The sequence below is a fragment of the Eumetopias jubatus genome, unplaced genomic scaffold (assembly GCF_037043125.1).
Source record: "Eumetopias jubatus isolate StellerSeaLion01/CBP00866 unplaced genomic scaffold, mEumJub1_p1.0 scaffold_4, whole genome shotgun sequence".
NCBI classification, from domain to species: Eukaryota; Metazoa; Chordata; class Mammalia; order Carnivora; family Otariidae; genus Eumetopias; species Eumetopias jubatus.
The window spans coordinates 48,848,462-48,874,124 of NW_028274810.1; the positions used below are offsets into that span (position 1 = coordinate 48,848,462).

General features: G+C 40.7%; 1 protein-coding gene across 1 annotated transcript in view; it reads left to right on the forward strand.

Annotated features, from left to right (window-relative positions):
* The first annotated feature begins 14,264 nt into the window (after positions 1–14,264).
* Positions 14,265–25,663, forward strand: part of PTGER3 (prostaglandin E receptor 3) — a 72,089-nt gene continuing 60,690 nt past the window's right edge. The window contains exon 1 of the mRNA XM_028102585.2: positions 14,265–15,158. Within this exon, the coding sequence (XP_027958386.2) occupies positions 14,265–15,158 (894 nt within the window). The remainder of the gene's footprint in view (positions 15,159–25,663) is intronic.

Below are 25,663 nucleotides of genomic sequence, written 5' to 3' on the forward strand. Positions count from 1 at the left end.
ATTCTTCCAGTAGAACATAAAGTAGATGATGGAGGAGGGAGGGAAGAATTGTTGGAGAGATATCATCAAATAGGTGAAGGAATGGGATCAGATTCATCATGGTGGGGTGATGGGCAGGGGCCAGGGCACTTTGACCTTAAAAAGGAGCCTTGGCAATTAATTATAATTATCAGGAGGGATGGATCCAGGTAGCATTAGAACCAAGTTTGTAGTCACTGAGAGTCACCAATAAACAATATAATTTCTTTACATAGCATTGCACACACTTATAAAAAAACAATAATAGTTCCTAAACGTACATATTTAGCAAAATAAAAGGTACTAGCATAAGAAAAATACAACCAGGTAAATTCCTAAATAATATACCTAAGATTATGAGAAAAGTTACATAGTATTCAAGAATGTAAAAAGGACTGGGTGTGAAACTAAAAATACATAGGACAGCCTTTTCCCATTATCTTAATTTAGTGGGGGAGCACCTGTAAAATATTTAATGGTAGAAATAAAGTGATGAATATTGGAAGAATTAGTTCTGCCTGAATGAAAGCAAAACTCTTGACCCAAATAGTTTTGAAGGAGAAGTTTATAATGAATGTGAGCTAATTTGGAAAGGCTCAAGTTTTGGTTATGCTTTTAAGGGTACCAAAACTATGGGAAAACTTGGAGAAAGGAGGAACCTCATAATCTGTCAGAATTAGACTGGACCACATTGAACACTGAAAACAAATGATGAGTTAAGATCTTAGTGTTGGGCGTCTGGGTGGCTCAGATGGTTAAGCGTCTGCCTTCGGCTCAGGTCATGATCCTGGGGTCCTGGGATCGAGTCCCGCATCGGGCTCCCTGCTCCTTGGGAGCCTGCTTCTCTCTCTCTCTCTCTCTCTCTCTCTCTCATGAATAAATAAAATCTTAAAAAAAAAAGATCTTAGTGTTGTACTCAGCAAGAATTTTGCTTTTTGCAAAGATGAAACAGCTGTAATCTGTTAGGGTCATCACAAAGGCTGAGTATCTCCAACCTGCAAATACTGGTTTTTATTTTCCCCCTACTTAATGTTATTTCATATATACTAATGCTCAAATCAAGCAATTCTGTTTGTCATTTCTTTTGCTTAAAACTTGTGCCTTCTCCTGGCTTTCAGAATTAAACTAAAATCCTTTCACGTATCATTAAGAAGTCATTTATTTTTTCCAGTATTCACACCTTTTTTCCTCCGCATCTCAGGCACTAGCCACCTTAGCCATGCTGAACCACTTGTGATGGATTTTCATCATTGTACAAGTTTCCTACGCATAGAATGCCCTGTACACCCCCTCCGCCCCCCCCCCCCATTATCACTCTCTCACTTGGCCTTCATGACTCAATTAAGAATGCTAGGTTGCTGTTCCTGGTTCCTCTTGAGTTTCCACAGCACTTACATGATTCTCCTGTGAGGCCTTGTCTTTACCCAGTATTCCTAGCTTTTAAACAACATTTTCTCCTGGCAAGCACTCACTGTTTGACAAAGGAGTCCGTTAATAGCTGTTAACGTTTCTTAAGATGTTTTGATTAGTTGTCTTTTTTCCACTATTAATGTAGGATAAGTTTTTGTTCTTTACCAAAAATAATTCTTTGATTACTGGAGTTTTTCTGAAGTTCTATCTTTGCAAGATTAACCAGCATGAAAATTCCCAAACTTAAGTCTCAAGACCAGGTTTTTTTCTACTTAAGTTTAATAAGACCATTTCTTCATAAGCTGTGAAAGCTTTGAAGTTACCAATGCAGCTATGCTTCATTTTCTAGAGAGTATAGAATCTCTAGAAATTTCATGTAAATAAGCTGTTTTCCTCAGTGTTGTGTTTAAAGGATGCAATTTGTATTTTTTGCAAACAAGATAAAATTGAGAACAACAGCCTCACTGGTACCAATTTTAAATCTTAAGATTTTTTTAATGACAGAAGCACTAAAAAAATACTAAGCTGGAAGTAAGATCTTTTGGTCAGCTACTGATTTATTCCTAACATGTCTCAGCAAAAATATTAACCTGAGCAACTTTGCTATAAATTGGTAAATTGTGTTCCTGCAGTGTATGATCATTGAACTAAGTGTAATGGGGTACATCATTTGCAAAATAATTTAAAATGTAGTTTGCCTTATTCTGATGTAAGAGCAGATTAAATAGAATTAAAAATGATTCTGTGTATATTAAAATATTATAAATGTAGGTCTTTAGAACAGTAGGCATATCATGCACTATGTATAACCAAACTTAGTAAGTATACTTTTTTTTAAAGTACTTTAAAAACTTTAGTGGAAAATAGCATAGAACATATCACTGCTTGATAGTTACATCCCTGAAGTACATTTTATTGGCAAAAATGATTTGAACATTTTCTTGGACTCTTACATAACACTGGCTTTTATGAGGAAAGTGTGATCTATGAGTTATTTGCTCACTAGTGAAATGAAAACATGAATATAAATATAAAATGGGAGTGTTAAATCATAGGTAGAAAAAAAGTGATATAAATAAGTCTTTATATTAATCTTCTTGGTTAAGTTAATACTTCTTTAATCTACCTGTTGGCTTCAAACCTGAAAATGTTGCCTGAATACTTATATCAGAATTCTGAGCAGAGAAAATAAATCATCAGCATTCTTGTAATCAAAAATTGTAGGTTAAAGAATTTTAATGTGATATTAGTGATCAGAGAATAGGAAATTATTTGCACCTTTGTAAGTGGTGTGATTAGCATTACAAGATTGCATTGCCTTATGTCATACTTTTTAAAACTGCTGTTGTTGCATTAGAATCAGAAAAGGAAAGGTCAAGAAGTGGTTCAATTAGCTACCAGGAAGACCACATCAATGCTTCCCAGGCTACGTAACCAGCGCTGCAGAGTCTGCAGTACTAAAACCCTAGGATGGAAAAGTGCTGAGACAGATTGGGACATTTTACTTGTAATAGTTGTGTTTTTATATTTTCCCCCGTTTAATGATGGGTTTAAATCGGGGCTTCTCATAAAGCATCTCATAATCAAGATCTAAATCAAGTATCTGACCATTATAAACCACGTTTTGAAGCAAATGACTGACAGGAACTCTAACATTAGACTTGTGAGTTTGGTAAGCCATTTAGGATGTAGCAAACTTTCCTCTACATTTGATTTCTTATGTCAGCAAAGGAGGAAAGAAAAGGAAATAGCAGGATTTATAAGTAATTGACATGTAAAAGACTTGTTCAAGGATTACAAAGACAACATTTAACACCTCCTCACACTTGTCATTAGTGCCATTTTGTATTTGCTGGTGCGTTTCGAATCAATATGACCTCTTCATCTTAAGATCCTTAATTTTTTTTATCATTGAATGATTTAGCACAGGCCTTTTAGAGGGTAATTTGCCAATGTCAATATTTAGAACATACTGAAGCATTATGTTTTATTCAATTATTTACAAATGTTGATTGAGGCTACTGCATGCTTGGCAGTAAACTAGTTAATGATTAGATGGGGAAACACCAAGGTATTCTAATGAGTCTTCTATCAAAACTAGGAAAACAATAGTTAACAAATTTTGATTAGTACCATGAAGGAAATGAGTAGTGGGTAGAAGACCTGAAGGTCGGGCAAATTATCCTTGGGAGAATAATTCCTGAAAGATCTGTACCAGAGTTGCAAAGTCTGTTCTAAGATGATAGCCAGTGAAGGTGGTGTAAGGTTTAATGAGTAAAAAAAATAGCACAAAATGTAGTAGAGGTAGAGACTCCATCATGCAAAGCCTCTAGGCCATAGAAAAGAATTTTAATTAGATTCTAAAAACAGTTGGGAAATATTGAAAGGTTTGAAATAGTCCTAGTTAGCGTTAACATAACTTTGGCTGCTTCTTGGAGAACACATTAGAAAGACCTACTTTATGGGAAAAGAACAGTGAGAAGGCTTGCCTAAGCAGATTAAAGTTATAGCCTTCATGTGACCAAAATAATAACAGTCCTAAATTTAGAGTTATGTGACTGTGTTGGGCTTAAAACCTGGAAGTAAGATAACACAAGGAAGAGGTAAGTGATTTTAAACCACTTTAAAATTTCATTCCTCAAGAAATGAAAATTTCATACTGATTTAAGGTAAACTTTAATAGTCAAGAAAGCATATTTCAGTTTCTGCAGTAACCACAAAAGAAGGTACAACAAAAAGTTGTAAGAAAAATAGGAAAATGAAAATTTGGTAATTGAAAAAGATTTTCTTAAAATCATGAAATACATCAGGCTAAACTATATCTAATTAAAATGGATTATACATCCCAATTATAGGTTATCACACTGGATTAAAATTTCCAAAATCCCGTTATATCTTACAAGATGCATTCAGAATAAGAACATAGGTTGAAAATAAGATGGAAAAAAGATACCAAGCAAATACTAACCAATATGTTGATATTAATATTTTTATTGTTAATCACCATACATTACATCATTAGTTTTTGTTGTAGTGTTCCATGATTCATTGTTTGCACATAACACCCAATGCTCCATTCAGCCCTCTTTAATACCCGTCACCAGCCTAACCGATCCGCCCACCCCCTCCCCCTCTAGAACCCTGTTTGTTTCTCGGAGTCCATAGTCTCTCATGGTTCATCTCCCCCTCCAATTTCCCCCCCTTCATTTTTCCCTTCCTGCCATCTTTTTCTTTTTTAAACATAATGTATTATTTGTTTCAGAGGTACAGGTCTGTGATTCAACAGCCTTAATGCAATTCACAGCGCTCACCATAGCACATACCCTTCCCAGTGTCTTATCACCCAGCCACCCCATCCCTCCCACCCCCCACCACTCCAGCAACCCTACGTTTGTTTACTGAGGTTAAGAATTCCTCATATCAGTGAGGTCATATGATACATGTCTCTCTGATTGACTTATTTTGCTCAGCATATTTAAGATTCTATTTGAGAGAGCAGAAGCAGGGAGAGAGGGAGAAGCAGACTCCCCACTGAGCAGAGAGCCCCATGTGGGGCTTGATCCCAGCACTTGGGATCGTGACCTGAGCCGAACACAGCTGCTTAATCAACGGAGTCACCCTGGCACCCCGATAAAAAGGTCAATTTAACACTTAAGATGATCATCAAAAACTTGGAAGTGAGTTTAAGCCCAGGCTTCTCATAAATACTCCATATCAAAGTCAAATAACTTCAAAATGTTAGGAGTGAAAGGGTGAATAGATCTGTGCAGTTAGAAATCATGATAGCTTTCTAAGTAACAATAGCATTAAGCGTGTGGAATAAACGTGATCAAGTTGGTGTAATTGATAATTGCAAAACATTACTTCGAGCAACTGCACATAATATTTATGCATAGACTGTTGAACCATATAACAATTCTCAAAGGATTTACAGCACAGAACATATTTGGCCAGTGGGCTTAAACTAGAACTCAGCAAAACTAGAAAGTAGTTCAGATTTAACATCCCTATATCTCAAAGAACAAGTGACAATGGAAATTTAAGGTATCAGTGAGATTCATCTAAAGCAGGGCTTAGAGGGAAATGTGTAACTTTGAAAGCATATATTAGGAAAAAAGGTATGCCAGTATCTAAGTTTCCATGTCAAAAATAGATCAAACACGAAGTAGAAAGAAAAAAATAAGCAGAAAACTTGCTTCCTGGCAAGGTTTACCCTTCCACCCAGAACAATACATTGAACAGGATTCTGCAGTACATTGAACAAAAAGAATGGAAGACAGTGATAACCTGGTAAAGGGAAACAAGGTGAAACCTATTGAATGTTGCCACCTTACTCCTTTGGGTTTCTGGGATACATCACAGGAGTTTCCTGGGTGGAGACTCCCTGAGATGGAGTGGGGAGGACAGGAAGGACAAAGTCACAAACATTCATATGGCAGGTAATAGGAAAAGTGCAAAGGTGGAGATCCCTGGTAGGTCCTCCTAGTCTTCAGATAAGTCATGAATAGCACATGCCTGAAAATAAACTTCCACAAATGCAGGAAGCACATAACCCCAAGCATAGAAACAAAATTACGGCAAATCTGTTAATAATTTCCCTCCATAGTAGTCCTGCAAAAAGGAAGTTAAACTTCCACCTCTTCCACCTCTTTACCACTTGCTACAAAGTAAAAATGTAAATCCATTGGGTTAAAGATATGAATATTAAAGCAAAAATATTTCAGAATGTAATTTGGGTTTAGGCATCAAGAAGAGATTGATACTTCTTTTTATTTGAGAGAAAGGCAAGTGGGGGGAGAGAGACAAGCTGACTCCACACTCCACACAGTGCACAGCCTGATGCAGGGCTCGATTCCACGACCCTGAGATCATGACCTGAGCTGAAATCAAGAGTCAGAGGCTTAACTGACTGAGCCACCAACGTGCCCCTGAGACCTTAACTTTCTTAAGCAGGAATCCTCAAAAACATAAGGGAAAAAATGAGCATTTTTTTCTGAATAATTTTTTTTTTTTTTTTTTTACATATGATAGACACAACACAAAAAGTAAAAAAGGCAAATGACAAGGTGGGAAAATGAGAAACAGGCAATATCTCTAACTGTACAAAGAGCTCCTACAAATTAATAGTATATGACAATCCAATAGGAAAATGCACAAGGCAATTAAAGAAGTTAATAGACATGGAAATAGATTTAACTTCACTAGTGAAGTTGGATTTAAATTCACTAGTAGGGAAATTCAAATTAAAATACATTTCGCCCATCAGATTGTAAATATTATTTTTAAAGATTCCATCTATTTATTCGACAGAGAGAGACACAGCGAGAGAGGGAACACAAGCCGGGGCAGAGGGAGAGGGAAAACCAGACTCCCCGCTGAGCAAGGAGCCCAGTGCAGGACTCCATCCCAGGACCCTGGGATCATGACCTGAGCCGAAGGCAGACGCTTAACAACTGAGCCACCCAGGTGCCCAGATTGTAAATATTTTAGACAGCAATACTAGTTCAGTGCTGGCAAACCAAGCAGAAAATCACAATATTTTGAGAAATATTTTCACGCGAGCATAGAAAAAAATTGGAAAGAATACATCTCAATCTGTTAATATTGGTTTTGGGAGTGAAAAAGAGAGATGAAGAGGATATTATTAGCATTTTAAAATATCTAAATGCTATTTAAACTTTTTTGTTTAGCTTAATTTGTTATAATAAAATTTAAAATGATAAAATCAAGGCAATTAAAAAAACTTGCAGTAGATTAGGGGCACCTGGGTGGCTCAGTCTTTAAGTGTCTGCCTTCAGCTTAGGTCATGATTCCAGGATCCAGGGATCGAGCCCCACGTTGGGCTCTCTGCTCAGCAGAAAGCTTGCTTCTCCCTCTCCCACTGCCCTTGCTTGTGTTCCCTCTCTCGCTGTGTCTCTCTCTGCCAAATAAATAAAATCTTAAAAAAAAAAAAAAACTATTGCAGTAGATTAAAAGATGGTAGTGACCTGAACCAGGTGGTAGATGTGGAGAGAGAGACAAGTGAATGTATATGAGCTGTATTTTAAATTAGAATTAATATTACCAGATGATAGATTGGAAGACGGAGCTGATGGAAAAGGAAGACTCAAGGATGGCCATTGGGTTTCTGGCTTCAGCGAGTGGATGGTACTGTAGTATTCTGAGATGGGGAAGACTCATAGAACCAGGAGTGGGGAAGAAAATTTGAAGTTCCAATTGAACACACTGAGGGGTCTATGGGCTATCCAAATGGAATGACAGTCAGTTGGATATATGAAGCTGAAGTTCAAAGAAATATAAACAGCAGATATAAATTTGGGGGTCATTAGTGTATAGCAATTCATTTCTTTTTTTTTTTAATTTTCTTTTTAGATTTTATTTATTTATTTGAGAGAGAGAGACAGATAGTGAGAGAGAGCACAAGTGGGGAGGAGAGGGAGAAGCAGGCTCCCTGCAGAGCAAGGAGCCTGATGCGGGGCTTGATCCCAGGACCCCGGGATCATGACCTGAGCTGAAGGCAGACGCTTAACCGAATGAGCCACCAGGTGCCCTAGCAGTTCATTTCTAAAGACTTATCATGTAAAAAATAAGTCATACAAGTACACACCCCAATATATACAAGAATATTATTGGACCATTGTTTCTTATAGCAAAAATTGTAAATAATCCAAACATTCACAAAGGATTTTGTGGATTATTTGTGGTATTTAAGAAGAATGAAGAATTTCTATGAATACTGATCAAAAGGGATAATCAGATGTTGTTAAATGTTAAAAACAAAAGACAAAAAACAAGTTGCAAGAGTACTTCCAGTAATGATTGGAGGCTAAAGAAGTCACGGGGATTTTTCTCCTGTTTTAATCTAGAAGATTAAGTATAATTACATTTAATCTACAGTCCATTTTGTGTGGCGTGAGATAAGGTTTATGTTCATTTTTATTTTCATACAGGTATCCAGTTTTTTTTGGTAACATTTGTTGAAAAGACTTTATTAACACCTTTATTGAAAATTAATTGAATTTATATGTGTGGACAGATGTGTGTATAACCTCTCTTTTACCTCTCTCTCTGTCTACACACACACACAGCCATATATATCTACCTGTATAAATACAAATATATAGATATAGGTAGGTAGATACAATATTCTGTTTCATTGAACAGATGTATCTTTATGTTATTATCACACTGCCTTACAGATAACAATTATAATATCTGGTTAAAAATTTTAAAACAACTAAAACTCACTGGAAAGCATTCAAAAGCTTACAGAAATTGGAGAAGAGTTTAATCTCAAAACAACAAAAACAACAAAACCCTGCAACTAAAAGGGGTAAGAATTAAGGGTTACTGGCGTTTAGGACTGAGGGTGATGCCCAACCCTCATGACTATGTCTGTGGGATATCAGTGGTGGAAAAATCAGTCTCACTGGCAAAAAAGTGCCAGAGATTGGAGTTCAAGGCTGAAAAGACCACTTCAAATTTAAGTAAGAAATCCAAATGATAAGAACCATAAAAAGAATGATATATATATATCATATATATATATATATATATATGATATATATATGTTTGACAGCTAAACTATGCATGAGAGAGAATCCTCCTGAAGCCTGGTAAAAAAGCAAGCAGAGGTCAGAGTGGAATCTAGTCTTAAAAGAGAAAACTACTCAAGGGGCGCCTGGGTGGCCCAGTTGTTAAGTGTCTGCCTTTGGCTCAGGTCATGATCCCAGGGTCCTGGAATCGAGCCCCGCATTGGGCTCCCTGCTCGGCGGGAAGCCTGCTTCTCCATCTCCCACTCCCCCTGCTTGTGTTCCCTTTCTCACTGTCTCTCTCTCTCTCTGTCAAAATAAATAAAATCTTTTAAAAAATTTAAAAAAAGAGAGAGAAAACTACTCAAGGCTATGTCCATGACTTTGATGCTTTTCTTAAATGAGTTTATTCCCCATCATATGCACCTTAGGTGGCAAAAAGTTGAAGCTTTACAAGCTTGAAGTGTCAGAGCACAACCCAAGCCTGGCAGAGAAGCTGGAAATTAGAGGAGAATCACTGTAAGTCAGGAAAAACACAAAGAGGGTGGTCCCCATCACTAACTGACCAACAAATTATGTGACCAACAAATTATGTAGTATAGGGTAGATCATCCCACAGACCAGCCATGAGAAACTGTGAGAACAGAGCAGAGATAGAAACAACTTTATACCACAAGAGAGGAAATGTTGGCAATCTAAATTCAGGCAAGTTAACCACCTGATGGATGACTGCACCATCTGCCCTCCTCCTCTACACCCCTCCCCCCGCACCTCCTGCCCCAGACCAAATCAATAATCCTCATAAGAAAACAACAGAATCTGCAGTCACTACAGTATATTAACTACAGTGTGCAGTCTTCAACTAAGACTACTAGGAATATAAAGAAACAGGGAAGAGAAGTTTGAAGAAAATGCAATCAATACAAAGGGACTCAGTGTACCAGATGTTTGATTTAGCAAAGACTTCAAGGATTTCCTTTATTTTGTTAAAATAACAATTATATTGATTGATGTTTGAGTGTTTAAATCTACCTTGGGTTCCTGAGATAAATCTCATTTGATCATGAAAACTGTACATATTTTTCCAGTTTTTCATGAAAATTGTACATAAATTTTTAAATTGGATTTTATATAAGATCTTACCTCCATGGCAAATCACAAAAACCACTGAAATTAGCACTCCTTTCTTCTGTTATTTCAGATTTTAAAAACCAAGAATTTTGTCCTAAAATATAAACTCCATAAATGTAGACTTCTATGTATTTCTTTTATATCCCTAACAACTAGTACAGTGTCTGACATGGAATAGGGGCCCAATAAATATTTTTTGAATGAATGAATGACTAAAAAACATGCTGAAATTAGCAGTTGGATCTATGGAATAAGAATTGCAGATATTTTCCATCCATGATAAGGTAATCAAGGGCCCGTTTATTAATCTTGTTTTTGTAACCGTGTCTATTTTAAGATTTCTTAATACACGTTCAGTAGAAGCAGCCCAATAAATTAATCAATACTAGCTAAATATTGATATATGTTGTGAATTTTAAAAAAATGTAAGATACGGGGGAAACAATAAATGTAGATTAGAATCATTTCTAGAGAAGGATTTAATTTAAAATTAGATAATGGGTGAATATATACTGAAATTTTTAAAAAACATATTTGAATATGTGGTCTTTCAATGATCTGACTCTAACTTTAATACTTCACTGGTCTATTGATTAAGAAGATATGACAGTTTGTGCCCTCAAAGGAAAATAAAATGACCATAATTATGTATTATTGAGTAAATCTCTAAGAAAGGTATCAGAGGTTCCTTAAGCAAAGCAAATACCGTCGTTTAGAAAGTCTCTTTGTTAGGGCATACAGGATGTTATTAGGTTGGTCACTAGGGGGTGCTGGTGTTTCAGACCAACACAATTCAGACTCCGCTTTGACACCAAAAGGTGCCAACCAGAATCCAACAGGCAGCATCCTATTCTGTGACTCCTCAGAGTCTCTAAATCAGTAGTTTATAAGGTAAATAACTACAAAGCAGACAACTTAGAATTCTAAGATGAAGCAAATCGCTGAAAGGAGGGAAGTGTTACACAAAAGATCTGAGGGCGCCTGGGTGGCTCAGATGGTTGAGTGTCTGCCTTCGGCTCAGGTCATGATCCCAGGGTCCCGGGATGGGGTCCCGCATCGGGCTCCCTGCTCCTTGGGAGCCTGCTTCTCCCTCTGCCTCTCTCTCTCTCTGTGTGTGTGTCTCTCATGAATAAATAAATAAAATCTTAAAAAAAAAATCTGAAATGCAACACATTTAGAGCTTTGGTATGGAGTTGAAAAAGAGTCTAACATTAACTCTTCCATACTATGAGATGCTTGTTACTCTTACAAAGTCCAGTTAGCTACAACATGCACTGCAATTGGGAAAGTAAAATTTCAAGTCAAATATTCATAAAGATGAGAATAATTTTTGATGTAACTGGGAAACATCAACTTCACTTTCTTTGCTGTATGAGTCATGAAAATGTCTTAAGTCTTTAAATATATAATTACACTAGAGACTCACTGCTGAAAAATTAAATTTGATATGTATTTTCATCCAAATGCTTTAGATAAAGTATATATCTAATAATAACATCAATTATGATTTTATTTTTAAAATGACATTTTAGAAAAAACTTTCACAATTATGGGTTTCAGATTAATTTGAATTAGACAAAAGTTTGGGGAAGATTTAAAAAGTAAACCACTTTACTATTCCTTCCTAGCTCCTGTTCTCATTAGAAATATTTTAAAAGAGAAAATTCATGGGACGCCTGGGTGGTTCAGTCAGTTAAGCATCTGCCTTTGGCTCTGGTCATGATCCCAAAATCCTGGGATCGAGTCCTGTGGAGCAAGCAGCATGGTCCTTGCTCAGCAGGAAGCTTGCTTCTCCCTCAGCCTGCCTCTCCCGCTGCTTGTGTGTACTTTGTCTCTCTCTGACAAATAAATAAATAAATAAATAATGTTTAAAAAAATTAAGGAAAATTCAAAAGTGTAAACATTTTTAAATGACATCAAAACACAAAATGAATAATAATGTCATTAATGCATGTTGTTAAAATGAAGTTTAAATTACATTTTTGCTTTTCTCCTTTAAAAACTATATAAATTCGGGGCTCCTGGGTGGCTCAGATGGTTAAGCATCTGCCTTCAGCTCAGGTCATGATCCCGGGGTCCTGGGATCCAGCCCGGCATCGGGCTCCTGGCTCAGCAGGGAGCCTGCTTCTCCCTCTCCCTCTGCCTCTCCCCCTCCTCATGCTCTCTCTCTCTGTATCTCTGTGTCTCAAATGAATAAATAAAAAAATCTTAAAAAAATAAAAACTATATAAATCCGGGTGCCTGGTTGGCTCAGTCCGTTAAGCGTCTGCCTTCAGCTTGGGTCATGATCCCAAGGTCCCAGAATCAAGTCCAGCATCAGGATCCTTGCTCAGCGGGAAGTCGGCTTCTGCTTCTCTCTCTGCTCCTACCCCCTTCCCCCACTGCTCGTGTTCTGTCTCTCTTGCACTCTCGCAAAAATAAATAAAATATTTAAAAAATTAAAACTATATAAATCCTATTTTTCAAGCTCTCATACAGAATCAATACAACAGCACAGAAAGAATGTGAGAATATACTCCATTCTCATCACCTATCATTCATTTACAGCCAAAAAAGATAACAACTAAGCTAGGACAGGCAAAGGAACTAAGGGGGCTTGCTCCAGAAGTCAATCGGAAGTCTGAGTAATGGTATTCATACAGCTATATGATCCGGTTTAATTTCTTAAATATGAGGAAAAAATGAAATTTACAAATATTTTAAAATCTTTTCATCTCCTGGACAACGTGAAGAGGCAGAAAAACCAGACCCTTCCAAAATGTGGGAACAATGTTACTATTGGTCTTCACCTGCTAAGAGTGGTTATGGTATCCACGCAAACGACACTGTAAAGATGGAGGCTGGAGAATTGCTGGAAGACCTTGCGCATAGCCTTTAACTTAATGGAGCCTCAGTATCTCATCGTCAAAGAGGGTAATAATAGCAACAGGACCTTGGAAGATCTCTGATCAAACGGAAAACTGCTTGTGAAAACACACTAAATATTGGTTTAGTAAAAGATGTTACTAGACAATTAGGCCCATTTTCACTAAATGTGAAGACTTTCCTAACATCTAACTGCAGTTTCTAGTCCTAACTGTATGAGAATGGGCAAGGGTCGGAGAGTGGTTGGAGGCTTTGGAAGAGCGTGCTTCTCTCCGCACCCCAGTCCCTCCAGCTCCCATAGGCTGGCGGGCGGCAGTTGATTTCATTATCTCAGACAGGCAAGTGGCTGACACCTGCCTCTAGCCACTTTAGCCCTCGCTAATTTTTTAACGGGGGTGGGGGGTGGGGGGTGGGGGGTGGGGGGGAGATTTTAGGTGGAGAGCGGTAGCTGAGATTTCATCTTTGAATCCACTCTCCGATTTTGCTTCTCTTTACGTATTCCCTTTGTCGCAAGGCACTATTAGTTTTATATTTTCAGAGCGCCCCCTGGCAACAGAGCAGCTTGGTCGGCTCATGATCATTCTGGAGTCCCCAAGTACAGAAAGGGGGAAAAGTTCACATTCAACTATGCAGAGTGTGGTCGACCTGGATTGCTTAGGGACAGGTGAGTTACACTTGCCAGGGTTACAAAAGAGCTTCGGGAGGAGGATCCGGTCCGTACATTAGCGTCGGTGGGTGGGTAAGGAGAGGGGCGGGCGCTCAGGTCGGCCTTGGCAACTTGCCTGGGGTCTGGAAGTGCAGGAAGACATTTTACCCCCGGCCGCCCGCGGCCGCTCCTCTGGCAAAGAAGAGGAGGAGGCGCGGCGCAGCGAAGGGAGGACTGACTAGGCGTCCCCTCCGGCCAGGAGTCGGAGCACGGAGTCCTCCTGGGAGTTTCCAGGCCAGGCCGCCAGGACAGCTGTTACGCAGCAGCCAAGAGTCGCGCGCTCTTGCTTCTCCATCCTCCTCCCAGCGCACTTGTGCCCACACCCCCGGGCGCCCCGCCCTCCGCCGCCTTATAGAAGGGGCCCGCACCTCGCGCGCCTCGGAGCTACGGGCTTCCCCGAGCGGACGGCGCGGCTGCCTAAAAGCCCAGACGCCACGGCCAAAGGAAAGAAGTGAGGCGGCGGCTACGCCCCGCATCATGGAGGGCAGCCCAGCCCTAGCCCTAGTCCGGGTGGACACCGACCTTCGCCGCCGCCCGCGCCCGGTCCGCCAGCTCCCGCTGCTGCTCTCCGGGCGCCGTCCTCTCCTCACCTCGAAGCCAACATGAAGGAGACCCGGGGCGACCGGAGCGCCCCTTTCTGCACCCGCCTCAACCACTCCTACCCGGGCATGTGGGCGCCCGAGCGCTCCGCCGCGGCGCAGGGCAACTTCACCGGTTCCCGGGACCCCCTCGAGGACTGCGGCTCGGTGTCGGTAGCCTTCCCGATCACCATGTTGATCACCGGCTTCGTGGGCAACGCGCTGGCCATGCTGCTCGTGTCTCGGAGCTACCGGCGGCGGGAGAGCAAGCGCAAGAAGTCGTTCCTGCTGTGCATCGGCTGGCTAGCGCTCACAGACCTGGTCGGGCAACTGCTCACCAGCCCGGTGGTCATCGTCGTGTACCTGTCCAAGCAGCGCTGGGAGCACCTCGACCCGTCGGGGAGGCTGTGCACCTTCTTCGGTCTGACCATGACTGTCTTTGGGCTCTCCTCGCTCTTCATTGCCAGCGCCATGGCCGTCGAGCGGGCGCTGGCCATCCGGGCGCCGCACTGGTACGCGAGCCACATGAAGACGCGCGCCACCCGCGCCGTGCTGCTCGGCGTGTGGCTGGCGGTGCTCGCCTTCGCCCTGTTGCCGGTGCTGGGCGTAGGCCAGTACACCATCCAGTGGCCCGGGACGTGGTGCTTCATTAGCACCGGAGGAGGGGGCAACGGGACGAGCACTTCGCACAACTGGGGCAACCTCTTCTTCGCCTCCACCTTTGCCTTCCTGGGGCTCTCGGCGCTGGCCGTCACCTTCGCCTGTAACCTGGCCACCATTAAGGCCCTGGTGTCCCGCTGCCGGGCCAAGGCCACGGCGTCGCAGTCCGGCGCCCAGTGGGGTCGGATCACCACCGAGACGGCCATCCAACTCATGGGGATCATGTGCGTGCTGTCGGTCTGCTGGTCGCCGTTGCTGGTACGTAGTTCCTGCGAGTGCGGAGGTCAGGGTGGGCGTGCGTGGCGGCGGGCAAACGAAACCTCTGGATGTGGCAGCTTCTGCAGGGGTGTGTTTGCAACCACAGAGGACTGGAGAGGCTTCTGCCCCCCCATCTTGATTGTGGCTTCAGAGCTGAGCTCTTCATTTATTTGCTGAGCACCTTTCAAGTGCCAGGCATCGTGTTAAGTTTTGTTTATGCACAACCGGAGACTACAGGGCTGCTCACATTCTAATCGGAGAGAGTAGGAGGATGCCCAGCTGTCATTTCAGTGCTCGCGCAGGGATACAGGTTTCTAATGGGTGCAGTGGGAGCTGAATGGCTGAGACAACTGTAGCCTGGTGCTATGCGTTTTCTCCTTAGTTTCAATACCTCTTGCAAGCTGAAGCGATTTTCAGTCTGCGGAAGTACCCTACCTGCGACAGCAGGCAGGCACAGACGTCTAGAAATTTATGAGGTTGTGTGCGCTACTCCAGCAGAGCTGGGCTCACCTTTCTTGCAGGCTTACTCTTGACTGGAAGCGGGAGAGTGAAGAGACGTTTTGCCGCTGCAGCCTGCCTCAGCCCTTTGGAATGGTGCTGTACCCTCTAGGAAGTGTTTGAACCGACATTCCGTCAGAGGGACCCCAAGGCCTGGGAACTCTGTGCTCTGGGAACAGGCTGTGCTTGCCCTGGTGCGGAACATGCAGCGCTGCGGCAAGGCCAGTCCTGAGATAGGATGGTAGGGGTTTCGCACTTCCTAGCTCCTCACAGAGGGGCACAGCCTGGGAGGACGTGATGCTTACACTTGCTTCTTGTGTAACACCCAATCTTACCTGGTACTTTCCAGATTTTCTTCTGTGGTACTTTTAGCTAGAGATTTCTGTGGCCAAGTGTTGTTTAGAAATACATGATGAATGAATATTTGTTTAGGTTCTAAATAGTCTGGCTTACTAAGGAAGTATGGCAGAAAGAGTGACTTGGTCATTGTGGCAGAGTTATAGGCGATTATAGATTAGACCTGGAACGTTATTAGACAGTTGTGAAAAACTTCTGAAACCCATGGACACGGTTTTCAGAACCACTCTCATATTGTTTTTCTTTGTGGTGATTAAATATATAACATGAAATTTACCATTTTTAAGTGTGCAATTCAGTGGTATTAAGTATACTGACCTTGCTGTGCACCACATTTAAATTCCTTGTATTTAAAAACAGAACCTTAGTTCCTTTTTCCTTCCCACTCTCCCTTGCATTTGACAAAGCAGATATTCCAGAATACCTGTGTTTAACTGATGTAGTATATTTAGAGTACAAGTCTGGGCTCCAAATCAGTGACATGTGGTGACAAGGAGAGTTATGTCAGGACCTAGCTGCTCACAAGTCACTGTGTGGTCACAGTTCTGCATTCCAGGAGCTGAAATTCAGGCTGATGACATCACCATGACTTATCAAGACCAACACCAATTTTAGGCATATTTACTTCTATGGTTGGAGATATATAGGTGGCCAAACAGAAGGGGGAAAGAGTTCTAAAAAATAAACACTTTATTAATATGGTGATTAACATAACTTTAAAGGCAAACAGAGTATCTGAATTTTTCACAGCTATCATTTGAGGCTAAGTTTGCTCTTATCACACACTTTATATCATAAAAGAAATGCAATTAAATCATATGAATAAAATGCTTACCTCTACAGTTAACCAGACAAAGAGAAACTAAGTAGTGTATTTTTATTTCAGAAGTTTGATTCTAATGCCGTGGGATTGGTAGCCCTAAGAATTTAGATCAGTTTTGAAAGTTGTAAGCTAGGGTGGCAAAACTCACTCTCTTAAGAAAGACATATTTGGAACTAGTCCTATTTAATTTCTGCATTCAAAAAATATTAACTGGTTTGCAACTTTTTTGCAGACACTGTATTGATTCAGCTCTTGTAAAAACATTAAACTTAAAATGAAATAAATTCAACATGTAATCATATCAAAGAGGAGACATTCATGGTTTCCAAAGTAGGTATTTCTTAAACCAAAGGAAATGGTTCTGTCTTCTGTTTTGTGCACCGTCGAAGATAAACCTTCAACTATCTTCAGAAAGATCTGCAGTAAAAAGTTATTGCAAAGAAAAGAAACTGGGAAAACTGCTTTCTTAATAGGCTAGGGAATTGTAAGAATAAAAACACTAGAACTTAGTGAATTGAATTTTTAATGTGTTAATGTTGAAGGGAAAGATCTTTTTTTACGTCTGTTTTAAACTACAGAAAAATATAGATTCCCTATTAGTTTTTGTTGAGTTGGATGTAGGATACTAATCTAATTATTCACACTCCTTACTTAAAAGGACCCTGAGTATATCTTATTTTGAAAACTATCACAACTATAATAATATTCAATGTTACTGCTGGAAAACTTAGCAGAGAAGAGATCCCGTAATAAGAAAATGTCTAACTTGCAACAAGTTTCTGTTACATAAATACTTAAATAGAGGTTTATCCATGGTGTAAACAAAACTTTTTTACTTTTTCTTTTTCCCCAAAACTTCACAAAATACAATGTGAGATGTGAAATTGAAAATACAGTGGGAAATGATGTCACTGTGATAGATGATCTACTAATGATGGTCGCTTTATGTTTATATGTGACATCAAATCCTATTGGAATCAGCCAGTTGACTCAGCAATGCAATCTATTTGACTTTTTATTATTATTTTATTTTTTTACCCAAATTCACCAACTAGTCCAGTTATTAGACATGATAGCCAAGTTTCTAGAAACAGGAATCACCTCAGGGTGTTGTTCACCAAAAGCCATGAGCACACTTTGTGTTTGTGTAAACCTGACCCTCCCCAAATGGGTGGAATGTGGCTAACACTGTCACTCTCTTAAAAATAGTAAATATATGGGGCGCCTGGGTAGCTCAGTCAGTTAAGCGTCTGCCTTTGGCTCAGGTCATGATCCTGAAGTCCTGGGATCGAGTCCCACTTTGAGCTCCAGGTCAGGTTCCCTGCTCAGGAGGGAGTTGGCTTCTCCCTCTCCCTCTACCCGTCTCCCTGCTCCTTCTCTCTTGTGTGCACTCACTCTCTCCCTCAAATAAATAAATAAAGTCTTTAAAAAAATAGTAAATATAAAACTAACATTGTGAAAAGTGAGGTCTGAGGAACAAAGTTTCTCTTCTACAACTTTGGAACTGGATAAAAGCAGCCGTTGAAGCTTTTGCCTTTAATCTTGAGCCTGTGAATTCTCCTCAGTATCCACAAATGCAAAGAGGGATGCTTCAATTCAAGAAGATATTTCACAATGTGGATGTGACTGCTTTTAAATTTAAGGAATCACTGATACATTGTGACAAATGAAACTTGCTTTAAATATACCATGTGTGATAAATATATGCAATAGACTATTTATAGAGGTAACCCTGTTTATACTACAGAAAAGTACTATGGAATTGTTAATTTTCTCTGCCTGTAAATTTCTCCCTTATTTAGGATGTTGCTTGAGGGAAAATGATTACACACGTGAATTGGCATTATAGGAAAAAATCTTCTCTAACTGGTTTTTATAAGAATTGGGATTATTCAGAATACTTTTGGTTTTTTTTGTTTATTAAAATATACTTTAGGCACTGTGGAAGAGATATTAAGTAGAATTATCGAAAACTGGTCAAAGAGCTACAATCTGTTCAGAGAAGCAGAACCCCCACATTCATGAGTGAAACAATTAGAGAACACTGCAAGATTTTATGTAATTAGTGCCTTTGGTTCTGGGAAGAATGTCCATCTGTCTTTAGCAGTGTAGACTTCGGGGAAGAGGAGGGATGGCAGAACTTGACCTTGCAGCTGAGAGTGAGTGTGCCCAGGAGCCAGAGCAGAGCGTGTCCACTAGAACCATGGGAAAATGCTTTGAAAAGGTTTATGGGATCAGACTGAGGTTGTTAGGATGAACGTGGGATGAGGACAACATTCTTTTGCCAGGAACCATAGGACTTCTATTTTGGGTTTCTGAATAGGGGAAAGATTTTTTAAAAGATTGATAGGGCTGTGGTGTGTGGATAGATTTGGGCTGGAAAATGGGAAAGAGAGATCAGTTATGAGGTGCTTTTGCAAGTCAGTTAAGGCTTTAGTGTTGAGACAGTGGGAAGAGATGAGTCAGAGAAGGAAAGGTAATAGAGACCTAAAGTTATCAGAAATGGTCGATTTAAGGAGTGATTGATTGACAAGTATTTCTTCTGCATCTATCCTCTTCATTGCAGTTAATATTTTCACATCCATTATCCCATTTAACTGCATCTCGTAAGATTGCCACTATTCTTTACATCATTCAAAGAACACAAGTATAAAGAATATTAGAACTAGATTTCATTTATTTTCAATTTTTGTTGTTGTTGATTTGTTTGTTTTTGCTTAGATAGAGGACAGGAATTCTAGCTCTAATAGTGGGCCCTGAGCAACTTATATATCTTCTTATCTGTAAAGTACGGAGGTAGGACCAATAGACATTTAAGGTATTTTTCCCATTTATGTTATTCTCAAGTTCTCTTACTGGGAAGAATGATGGTTCAATGAACAGGAATGGGAAATTTGGAAAGGAGACTGGATGGCCAATTGTTTTTTTGTAAGAACAGGCTCCTGAGTCACTGGGGTTTTAGACAAAGTACATATGGTGATGGTGGATTATCTAAATGATATATCTAGAAACCAATATAACTTGAAGATTAAATCAGGCCTTAAAAAACACAGATTTTTTATTTTGAGTATAAGAGAGAGAGCCAAGAATTAAACAGCTCTTAAGCCGTTCTATTTGAAGAAATTCAGATGGTCTAGAGTTGTAACATAATTGTGACTCATTGGCCTTTCTCTTTTGAAAGTGTAAAGGTCAAGAAATCAATTATGAAAGTTTCCATGGGTTCAGTTTTCTGGGACTAACCTTCAGGAATATGTGTTGCACACATTTGTAACAGAGAGTGATTCCTCCTATGGTGCTGTGGGGTGGCAGTGAAGGATTCCGGGTCATGTTTCAGTTTTCAGTTCTGGCCTTGCGAGGCAGGGAATTTGGGAGGGAAGTCCTCCCTTAAACTCATTACATTTGTGTAATATTTTTTTTAAAAGATTTTATTATTGATTTGAGTGACAGAGAGAGAACAGGGGAGGGTCAGAGGGAGAGCGTTTCAAGCAGACTCCGGGTGAGCATGGACACCAACATGGGGCTCCATCTCAGGACCCTGAGATCATGAAGTGAGGAAACCAAGTCAATCGCTTAACTGAATGAGCCACCCAGGTGTCCCACATTTGTTCCACATTTATCCTGCCTAAAGTCTCGAAGGTCTAAAACTGTAACATGTCAAATTTTGACTCCCCCATTTCCCTCAATTCCTTATCATAGAGCTAAGTAGAAAGTTTGTATTTCAACGCCCACCATTCTTCTTGAGGATTATTAGATGGCCTCTCAAGTACACCTTATTCCCTAGAAAATTCCAACTTCCATAGATTAAAGAAGATAACCAAAGGAGCCTGATGTTCCTTGGGGTTCCCCTTCTATCTTGAAGCTTAAATATATGCCAATATTTTACAGTAATTCATTCATATGCAAAAATGACAGTTGGACAATGAATGACTTCTTTAGCAAGGGGAACACCACACACACACACACACACAGAAGAGGCATTTTTGGAGTGCAAGAAATTTTCTGTGTTCTTTAATCAGAACCCTTGTCTCTCCATTTTTTCATTGGCCACTTCACCCTGCAGTCAACTGATAGCTGCCGAGCAGTCACCCTTCCTGGATTGCCTAAGGTCTCAAGTTAGAAGTCATTTTATTGGAAAAGACTTCCTTCATCCTCTCTAGATTTGGTCGGATGCTTTGGCCATTTGGTTCCATAGCACCTACCTTGCATTTCCCAGTCATAGTCTGAGTCACACTTCATCGGACATATTGGTTAATTGACCTCCTGAGGCCAGGTACATTATCTGTCTTGTTGTCTTGTTCTTTTCCCTGGAATTGTCATAACTGCATGCCATACAAGGTATGCCCAATATATGGTTATTGTTTGACTATCTAAGCACCCAAATCAGAAGACACTGTCTGGTCCCAGTTACATAAGCAATTAATTGTGTGACTTTAGACAATTTACTTGTTATCTTTGTGAACTACTTGCTTTTCTTCGGCAAAGTAGGAATAAAAACACCTACCCAGCCCATTTCACAGGACTGTAATGAAAACCAACGTAAATCTATGTGAGAATAATTAGGAATATCCCTTTAATATTATGAACACCACTATGATGTTTTACTGGATAATAATGTTGATTTCTTGTGTTCAGATAAACCTTTCCCCCAGGAAACTGAAGAAAAAAGACAAGTGAGGGCGCCTGGGTGGCTCAGTTGGTTGGGCGACTGCCTTCGACTCAGGTCGTGATCCTGGAGTCCCGGGATCGAGTCCCGCATCGGGCTCCCTGCGCAGCGGGGAGTCTGCTTCTCCCTCTGACCCTCTCCCCTCTCATGCTCTCTCTCTATCTCATTCTCTCTCTCTCAAATAAATAAATAAATAAAATCTTAAAAAAAAAAGAAAAAAAGAAAAAAGACAAGTGATGTCTTTACAGCTCGATTAGTTATAGTTCACTGGGGAGGAAAATGTGCAGTGCAGTTTTTTTTTTTTTCATAAAAAAAGAAAATAAGAAAAATGGTCCATCTCAAGTGCATAAATTTTTACAAGGTATTATAATTCCCCTACCCCTGCCACCATCGTGTCAGCTCTGGAACCCTTTTCCCCTCATGGCTACCAGTTAATTAGCTCTCTAAATCTAAAACATTCTGGGTCCCATCTCCCCTTTCCCTAAATGTGGAGGTGTAACCACTACCTTGCCCTCTGAAGACCTCTGCCACAGGTCCATAATGTGCCCCCTTGTTTTTCCAGTTGGAGACTCCTTTGTATACTCCTACCTGTCCTCACATAAATGTTTAAGTCAAATTAATTGTGCATTCTGTTATTGTCATTGGTCAGTTTGTTCTGCAGACTTCTTAAGGGTAGATTTGGCGACTCAGTTGTCCTCCTTTCTTCACAAGTGATCACTAATGTTGAAGCTACACAGAATTTAGGCTCACAGCCTAAGACTGAGTTTACACAATCCTTAAATGAGGCCCAAGCGTGAGAATCGCAGAGTTGTAAATTGTCTCACAATTTGACCAGGTCCTGACAGGCATTAATATTATTTGTGGTCTATAAATAGCACAGAGTATGATTTTCCCATCCAGTGGCCCTCCTAGATGGTCCCTTGGGCAACATTCATAAGAAAGAAATTTCATTGAGTGATTTTGGCACTTATTAAACATGTATAATATTACTTTACCAGTACCGATTTTTATGATAGGCATTTGAAGAACCATAAATCTAAAAATGAAAGATAGTGGCAGAGATGGAAGAGGAGGCTTGATTTTTCACACTTTAACTCTGTTAGAAAGAAGGAAATTAGCTAATTTAGGCAAAAGTTATATAATAGAAGTACAAATAGCTGTACTGTTTTTTACAATCTTGAAAATACAAAAATAGAAGGTCAAGTTAGAGCTGGAAGCCTACTTTTTAAAAAATTTTTAAAGATTTTATTTATTTATTTGACAGAAAGAGAGAGTGAGAGTACAAGCAGGGGGAGTGGCAGAGGGAGAGAGAAACAGGCTCCCCACTGGGCAGGGAGCCCGATGCGGGGCTTGATCCCAGGACCCTGAGATCATGGCCTGAGCTGAAGGCAGATGCTTGACTGAGCCACCCACGCGTCCCAAGCCTACTTATTTTAAGAATTATTGACCCTCCAAAAAATCAAGTGTAATTTAAAAGATATACTTTTCACTAATCTTTTGATAGTTCTGAAAAATATTTGATTCCTGAAAGTAGATTTGATCTTTTTTTCCTACCTTCTGAACTTTATAAGTGTCATTTTCTGTGTTTGAGAATATGCTTCTGTTGGTGTGACTCAGGAAAATTTGGAAAAAGAAATATATTGTTATTATGGAAAATGCTGAGAGATTGTAAAACATAAAACATAAAACATGTGTAAAACATATGTAAAACATAAAAAACATGTGGGGGAATTCACCCGACAGTAGGGTGGAGCTTTCACCATGGTCTCAATGTAGGAAATTTCCCTGATAATGTCCTGCTACCAGCCACCTTGCGTGGGTCTGGTAGAACATGCACATCTGCATTCCTGTGCCTCAACAGTCCTAAGGCCCGAGTGGCAGTTAGTGATGAAATGCCCCCATGAGCACTCCTCTCTGCTTCATTAGAACAGAAGAAAATGACTAGAGAAGTAGGTGAGGGCCACAGAGAGAATAAGGCACTAGGGAGCAAAAGACCAGCATCCTGGTCTAGGCTTTACCACCACATGATAGAAGTCACTTTATCTTTCTGGTTTTCCCTTCCTCATCAGTAAAATGAAAACTATTATTAAGTCTAACTTTCCTTTCAGCTCTGACTTCCTGTGGCTTGAAATAGATAAAACTGTCCCTTGGGACATACGGTATTAGATGCGTGAGAGAAAACACCCAAAGACTTCCTCGGAAGAGGCAGAGGAAATGTATGCAAGTGAACAAAGTGTTTCACACATTCTTTTATAGAGTCATTCTATAAATATTTTTTGCGGGCTTGCTGTGTGCCTGCTATTCTGCTCACCCGGGTGGTACTGTAGTGACCAAGGCTGACTCAGATGATTGTACGCGTTGAGCAGTTACGCAACTCTAGGGGGCACTGTTCACATTACATTCTAGGTGAATGACACTCTTAAACAGTGTGCAATCTGTGCTATACAATTTTCTCTCGTGAAGCTTTCAATCTCCTGAAGTAGCAGACAGTGAAGAAAAATCATTCCAATAAATGTCACCAGGCTGATGGCTCATTACCATGGTTGCTCTCACTGCCACATGGTGCTGCTGCTGCAGTTGGGCCTTGCCTGGGCAGAAGGGCAGTGCTACTGGTCATCTGCAGCTCTGAGGCCCTGCTGAAGCATGTCCCCATCCAGGCTGTAGTAGGCCTGTGCTTGGACTCCATTGTCAGAGAGCACATTAATTCACACCCCTAGCTACAACCACAAAGCTCAGCAGTAATTACCCAGAGGATAACCACTGTGCTACAGTTTATGGACCCAGAGGGTGGCTGGCCTCAGGCCACATACCGTCTGGAACCAGGCTTCTTGGGTCCTTAGTCTCTGGGTTGTTTTCAGATCACCTCCTGACAAGTTTGCTTTTCCTTTCCAATGAATTTCCTTTTAAGACTTTCCATGTCTTTTCCCACCACTGAATGTAGCCAAAGTCACTTTACCCCAGGTTCCTTAGCTTCAAATCTTGGGAGAAGAGGTGAGTCTGTCAGCCCCAACCCCCCCACTTTCTTTCCAGAAAGCATGATGGTTTACCTCTTCCTAAGCAATCAGTGGTGTGTACCAGGAGTGTTCTGTGGATTTTCTTGTTACACCAATTTCCACTACGTAAACCTGTTCATTCTACGTTTACCAAAGCAATTGCTTCTTATTCTGTGAGGTCTACTCCAACGTGACTTGCTCTGTCCACCTGAATAGAGAAATGGGGGGTAGCTTCTGCATCCCCTTACATATGTTACTAAAACAATAAGCATGTTATGAAGGCAAGAAAAAAGGTGCTTTGGAGAGTGTCAAAGAGGACGCCTTCTTCAACCCTTGATGGCATGTGGGGTAGTTAAGGAGGGTCTGCTGAGAAAATGTCACTTATGATGAACCTTGAAGGATGATACTTAGAGGAAAAAGGAGCAGTGTGGGAAGTCATCAGTGTGGGAAGGAGTGGAAGCATCAAAGGAATGGACAGAAGGCCAGTGGACATAATGGAGTGAGAGCCTTCAAGGTGAGGCCAGGGAGGTGGGCAGGGCCAACTATGCGGAGCCCTGTGGGTTTTGTTTGGGTGTTTATATTTTCATCTTAAGTATGATGGAAAGTGACTAAGAGGTTTGTGTGAGGGAGCGAGTTGATATACTTTATGTATTAAGAAATGTCGCGGGGCGCCTGGGTGGCTCAGTTGGTTAAGCCACTGCCTGCAGCTCAGGTCATGATCCCAGGGGTCCTGGGATCGAGCCCCGCATTGGGATCCCTGCTCGGCGGGAAGCCTGCTTCTCCCTCTCCCACTCCCCCTGCCTCTCTCTCTTTGCCAAGTAAATAAATAAAATCTTAAAAAAAAAAAAAAAGAAATATCGCTCTGTTGTTGCTTCCTGCATTAGAGAGGCAGGGCGTCAGAGCCCACCGGTACTAAGGTCAGATGGAGAGGTAGAGTCATTAGTAAAGAAAATTTCTTTCCCCTTAGTGTTGCTTGAAAAGAAGAGATGGACATAGTTTGGCACAGAATTGGTTGGGGGAGCGGGGGGAGGTAGTCTGTGCAGATGCACAGAGGAAAATAATTGAACCAGGTGTGCTAGGAATGGTAAGAAAATCTGTTTTTGTTGAAATATGTTTGAGAATGTTAAGAAATGTTATGAGCCAAAAGGGATTGAAGGATGAGAGAGAAGTG